This window comes from Pseudophryne corroboree, chromosome 9 (genome assembly GCF_028390025.1).
Source record: "Pseudophryne corroboree isolate aPseCor3 chromosome 9, aPseCor3.hap2, whole genome shotgun sequence".
NCBI classification, from domain to species: Eukaryota; Metazoa; Chordata; class Amphibia; order Anura; family Myobatrachidae; genus Pseudophryne; species Pseudophryne corroboree.
The window spans coordinates 373,202,278-373,208,680 of record NC_086452.1 but is presented as its reverse complement, the minus strand read 5'-3'; the positions used below and the strand labels follow the sequence as shown (position 1 = coordinate 373,208,680).

The following is a 6,403-nucleotide window of genomic DNA, read 5'->3' as shown; positions in this document are numbered from 1 at the left end:
TAGCAGAATTGCGAATAGACACTTTTAGCAGTTTCTGAGTAGCTCCAGACTTACTCGGCATCTGCGCTCAGTTCAGTGCTTGTCGTTCCTGGTTTGACATCACAAACACACCCAGCGTTCGCCCAGACACTCCTCCGTTTCTCCAGCCACTCCCGCGTTTTTCCCAGAAACGGTAGCGTTTTTTCACACACTGCCATAAAACGGCCTGTTTCCGCCCAGAAACACCCACTTCCTGTCAATCACATTACGATCACCAGAACGAAGAAAAAACCTTGTAATGCCGTGAGTAAAATACCTAACTGCATAGCAAATTTACTTGGCGCAGTCGCACTGCGGACATTGCGCATGCGCATTAGCGACTAATCGCTCCGTTGCGGAAAAAAATACAGAGCGAACAACTCGCAATGACCCCCCATGTGCACTGCAGGGGGGGCAGATATAACATTTGCAGAGAGAGTTAGATTTGGGTGGGTTATTTTGTTTCTGTGCAGGGTAAATACTGGCTGCTTTATTTTTACACTGCAATTTAGATTTCAGTTTGAACACACCCCACCCAAATCTAACTCTCTCTGCACATGTTACATCTGCCTCCCCTGCAGTGCACATGGTTTTGCCCAACTGCTAACAAATTTGCTGCTGCGATCAACTCTGAATTAGGCCCACTGTACAGTAGGTACTGCAATAAAGTCGCTGCAGCCTTTCGACCATCATTATATTATCTATACTGCAGTGGGAACACAAACTCACAATAGCAGCTAAGCTTTAGCATTGCATCCAGTTATAAGAGAACTAAATTATTGCCATATGCTCTGTGGTAGCTTTAGTTTATGGAAGGTGCTTTAAGTATATGTAGAACCTAAGTGACAATAAAACAAATATCCACCTCTAAACAATTCATCAATTTTGAAAAAGCTGCTACAGCATTATAGTCAGACGCCTTGTATTTATATACTCATCCCTGTTAGTTCTGTAACTACGGTTCCTCCCAAGCTAACAGTCATGGAAAGTTACAAATGAAATTACAGAAGGGTTGTAGATAGACCTGAATGGACGAATGCTGCTATTTCAGTTTTTCATCTAAGCCCTCAGCTCATTTTTTTTACCAATCCAAAGCATCCTTGATATGAGGCATTGATTGAGGGGAGTGAATGCAATAACACATAGTTTATGCAGTATATGAGAGTACTCTCCTTCAATGATGTTCTGCTGTAGAGTCTGTCTCATTAGAACATACTGACATGCTCACGTGATCCACACGTTAGGATTCTGTTGGGTTTTCTTTTTTCTTGACAAAAACAAGGAGATACTACTGGACTGACATTGTAATATAAAGGTTTACAGAGGGAAGAGGGCATGTATATCTAGTACTAAATGAAAACAAGCTTGTTCATAGGCATACATAATAAACTGTGATGGTCAATAATGTGTACATTAGATTACAGGAAAATCCTATATAAACACCATGCTTCATAAAATCCAAGTATAAAAAACTAACAACACACTATACATGTGTCTACAGCTCTATAAAACATTGACCAGTATCACAATATTACATAAACTTGGCACTAAAAGACCATACAATACTGTTTTGTAATCAGTCACTTATATAATAATAAAAAAATCACTTTGAAACAGTATACAATGTGCACTTTGAAATTAACATGTTAAAATCTGTGCGAAACAGGTGAGCCTCTATTAATTCAGTGATATAATATTTTTCCATATTCTTATTTTTACAAAGCAACAACTGTAAAATAAAATATCCCCTTAGAAGTGCGTTTCTTTTTCTGTAATGGCCGATATGGTACCATCACCTTTAAGCTTTGCGTCACAGTCGTTTACAGCATTCGTACAGGTGGCAGCTCCAAGCTTCCCCCTCATTTTTAAATCCGGGCTGGGTAATATCAAACGCTTCACTTTCTGCAGCAACAAAATATAATCTTTGTGTTAATGGTATGAAAGTACACATTTAGGGGTCTATTCATGAAGCAGTGAAAAGTGTAGAGAAGTGAGCCTGTGGAGAAGTTGCCCATGGCAACCAATCAGCTGCTATGTATTATTTTATAGAGCATACTTTAGAAATGTTACCTCAACGCTGATTGGTTGTCATGGGCAACTTCTCCACTCTTTTCACTGCTTCATGAATAGACCCCTTACTAACAAAATATTAGTTGTGTGCCTGTGACAATCATTCAGCCTAAGCTTTGACTTTGTGAAATGTAGACAAAGCAATTGTTGTTTGGTTTCCATTAATTTATGTTCATTTGCAATTGTGCAATGTGTCAGTAAATAACCCCTAGTACAGAGGTTCCCAAACACGGTCCTCAAGGCACTCCAATGGTTCATGCTTGGCCACAGGTGATTTATACCCCTTTCAGACTGCCAGCTTTTAACACGGGGGTTATTGCACATGAGCATGCATAACCCGTGTTAATGTGCAGTCTGAAAGGGGCCATTTCAACTTGGGTATCGAGCACGGTTGTACGTGTGTTCAACCCTGCTCGATGTGCTGTATGAATGGGAAAGCCAGGTCGATACAATATGCCAGGTTGGGGACAGTGGCAAATAGGCGCTCAGGCAGGTCATACCCGGGAAGCACCCGTGTACAGCTCCCGGGTGCGACCTGCCTTACACTGTCTGAAAGGGGCATTAATTAGTACCTCAGTTAATTTGATTTAACCATCTGTGCTGAGCCATGGATATCTTTAAAACTTAGACCATTAGGGTGTCTTGAGGACTGCGTTTGGGAACCTGTGCCCTAATGTCTGGTAATAGATGCGTAAAAATATGAGTTGTATATACAGTAATATAGAAAGTTAAAAAGAAGTTAGAAAATAAATGACTGTATTTTCTACTTGGGCAGCGCATATGGTGTAGTGGTTAGCATTACTACGTCATAGCACTGAGATCTTGGGTCTGATTCCCACCAGGGCATTAACTGTGTGGAGTTTGTATATTATTCCTGTGTCTGTGCGTGTTTCCTCTGAGAGCTCCAGTTTCCTCCCACAATCCAAAAACATATTGGCAGGTTAACTGGCTGTGACTAAAAATGAACCCTGTAATATTTATGTGATAGGGAATATAGATTGTAAGCTCCAATGAGCATGACCTGATGTGAAAAACAAAAATGTGTTCTGTGGATATGTGTGCACTATATAATAACTGTTAACAAATACCTTCAAAACTACCAAAAAGACGTGAGCATCAATTTTCAAAATAAAAAATGTAAAAAACGTTCTCTGTTTTATCAACATAACTAAAAACATTTATTCCAGTTAACATTTTATTAGTACAAAAATGTATACAAATCACAAAATGTAGAAAGCAAACTACAGTAAAATCTTAGTATGTTTCCCTTTGCTGCAAATAGTAAAGGGTTACCAGTTGTATTTCCAATCAGATTCTCTATACCCTACATCCTGTCCTGCTCATGTTAACAGTTCTCCAAACATTCTAGATTAGAGAGAATGCCAGGGTCAGAAGATATTCTGTAGATACGTATAAACTTATGTTGTGGAAAAAATTACCATCTGCATCACAATTCTGAAGACAGACGATAGCTGCTGTTTTGGTGTAAATTACACTGACCAGTGTTACATATGTTCTATGCAGCATCTGTGTTCTATATCCTATGCAGATGGTGTCCAATCATGTTTTATCCACAAACTACAGGCATCCTAGTGATATAGATTATCTATTTCCAAAACATTTTTGATACCATGGTACTATCCTTTGAGTTTGGTATATTAGGTCGACAGTGACCATGTCAACATTAAGAATGTCAGTATGGGAATATCTACATGGTCATGCTGTTGACTGAGAACATGTTGACATATTCATCATGACGGCTTTTACCATAAAATGTTGACATGGTCACTATGTCAACAATCCAGTTTGCAGAAATGCCTAACACTTATCATACATAACACAATCCCTAATCCTAACACCTAAACCTAACCCTAACACTAATCCCTAATACTACCACTAACACCTAAACCTACTGTAACCCTGACAATAACCCCTAAACCGAACACTAACCCCTAAACCTAACACTAACCCTTAATCCTAACCCCTAAACCTATCCATAACACTATCCCCTAATACAAACACTAACCCCTAATCCTAACACTAACCCCTAAGAAGAGCTGGATTAAGGCTTTAGAGGGCTCAGGGTACTTAAGACAGGGGGGTCCCAAGATCTAAAATAAAACAGATTGCAATGGTGGCAGGCACTCACGGTTATGCAAGAAATGTAATGCAAAATGCAACTTTTTTTAATAAACAAAAATTAGAAGCATTTAACATTACGTTTCTTGCATGACCATGAGTGCCACCGCCATTGCAATCTGTGCATGTACCGTATTTATATATATATATATATATATATATATGCACAAATATATATATATATATATACACACACACAAAACAGTAACATTTCCATTCCTTGTGTTCTAACCAAAAATGAATGTACCACAATTTGACAAACACGCAATACCCTGAGAATGTTTACTTCATCATTATTATTATTATTATTATTACCTCAGATAAGGTTCCTTCAGTCTTCCACAGCTTTATTATTATAAACAAAGGAATACAAACCATGGACGACAGGGCCATCATCCACCCTATACCGTAACCCCATGGTGGGTATGTATATACATTATTGTATTTTAGAGGCTTGTACTTGATCAAGAAAAATATGAATATGCTCTGTAATAAAATGAAAATACACAGTATGTTATAATAGTATATGTCTCAAGAAACTGGGTGAATTTACACATTTATAACATCCAAGTTATGAAAAATTATGTTTTCATTAATTCTGAATATCCAGTATTCCACAACTACTGTATCTGCATTTGATACCCTCTGAACTAATAGAACCAAACAAGTTTTTGTCCAGTGCTCAGATAGGACACTTATGAGCTGATGCAAAGTCCATAAATACACCTGCATTGCTGGCACGGAACTAAGGGGCTAATTCAGGTTGGATCACAAATCACAATCCAACCGGAATTACTGCGATCGCCCCACGGTCGCATGCGCAGCACCCACCCTGCACATGCACCCTGCACTTTCTTCGGGGGGCCGCAGAAAATGCGATTGCCTCTGTCTGTCAATCAGGCAGAGGCAGTCGCAGGGTGGGAACGGGGTGGAGACGGAGCAGTGCGGGGGGAGCCAGACAAACAGGGGGCGGGGCAGCATGAACGGAGGCGTGGTGGAGGCGTGACTATGGCGGCTGCGTGATGTCACATGCAGCTGCCGCAATCGGGAACATGGCGGTGGGCCGCCTGCTGGCGCAACTTACCTGCGCCAGCAGGAGGCATCCCTAATTCCTGCATTAAAGCAGAAATTGCGATGTGATCGCAATTTCTGCTTCATCAAGGGGGGGAGGATGAGGCGATCAGCATGGTGGCCGGCCATGCCCTGCAATGGTAGGCCCTCAGCATGCTAGGAAAAGGATTGCAAATTCTGCTAATTAGCAGAATTTGCAATCCTTACTGAATTAGGCCCTAAATGCGAACATGCTGAACTGTAAGTGTCTGTGCATCCGAACTTCCCCTATCTTTATGTTTGGTTTGAAAACATCAATATCAGCGCACATTCGCACGAACCCTGTACTTGGTGCAGGAGACGCATCTGAAATCAGACAGATCTCTGCGTATGCACAACCGACCCATATATGCATGCGCTCGGCTATGGAGCATGCACAGGGGGCCTGATTCAGATGCAATTGCTATGCAACCGCTGCAGCAAACTTCGAGGCAATGCAAGTGAAGCAGCCACACACAAGTGGACAGATACACTCACTTAAGACATTGCAACTTGCTTAGCAACTGCATACTTCATCACAGCCACCACACAGATGCAAAGAACATCCACTCCATGAATACTTCCATGGTCATGCAGAATGGAAGCAGGAGCTGCGATGCTGGCGCCATGTTTTATGCGTACAAGATCGCACTAGGACACCAAGACACGTTCCAAAAACAGTTACGACACGTCTGCATTTTTGCAGACGCTCCCCAAATGGCCTCTTACTGTCAGTCACTCTAAGACTGATTCCTCACTGAGCGGTATCGCAAAAGGTACATTGGCGCATGCGCACTGCAGCTTCGAAACATGCACAGTCTATCAGTCATTGCTCAATTGCAACACCATGGAAGTTGCGACCGCATCTGAATCAGGCCAATGCTAAGAAATGTAAGCTCCTGCAAAACAGACCAGTGTGATGCTTTGCTTTAGCCTCTTAGCATGTTAACTGCGGTACTCGGGACAAGAAAATTATTAAATATGTAAAGATATTATATTTTCTTGACCTACAAAATACAGTATAAATGGGACATTTATACAGTGATTGTTGCACAAAAGTAGAAGAGGATAATATTTAGTATCATAA

The 6,403-nt window shown here is 40.8% G+C and overlaps 1 protein-coding gene across 1 annotated transcript in view; it reads right to left on the bottom strand.

Annotated features, from left to right (window-relative positions):
* Positions 1-1,139: 1,139 nt before the first annotated feature.
* The window catches only part of SLC6A11 (solute carrier family 6 member 11), a 451,361-nt gene continuing 446,097 nt past the window's right edge, over positions 1,140-6,403 (bottom strand). Inside the window, exons 15-16 of the mRNA XM_063941542.1 lie at positions 4,543-4,713; positions 1,140-1,920 (exon numbers count right to left, since the gene is read on the bottom strand). Of these exons, the coding sequence (XP_063797612.1) occupies positions 1,768-1,920; positions 4,543-4,713 (324 nt within the window). The 3' untranslated portion in view covers positions 1,140-1,767. The remainder of the gene's footprint in view (positions 1,921-4,542; positions 4,714-6,403) is intronic.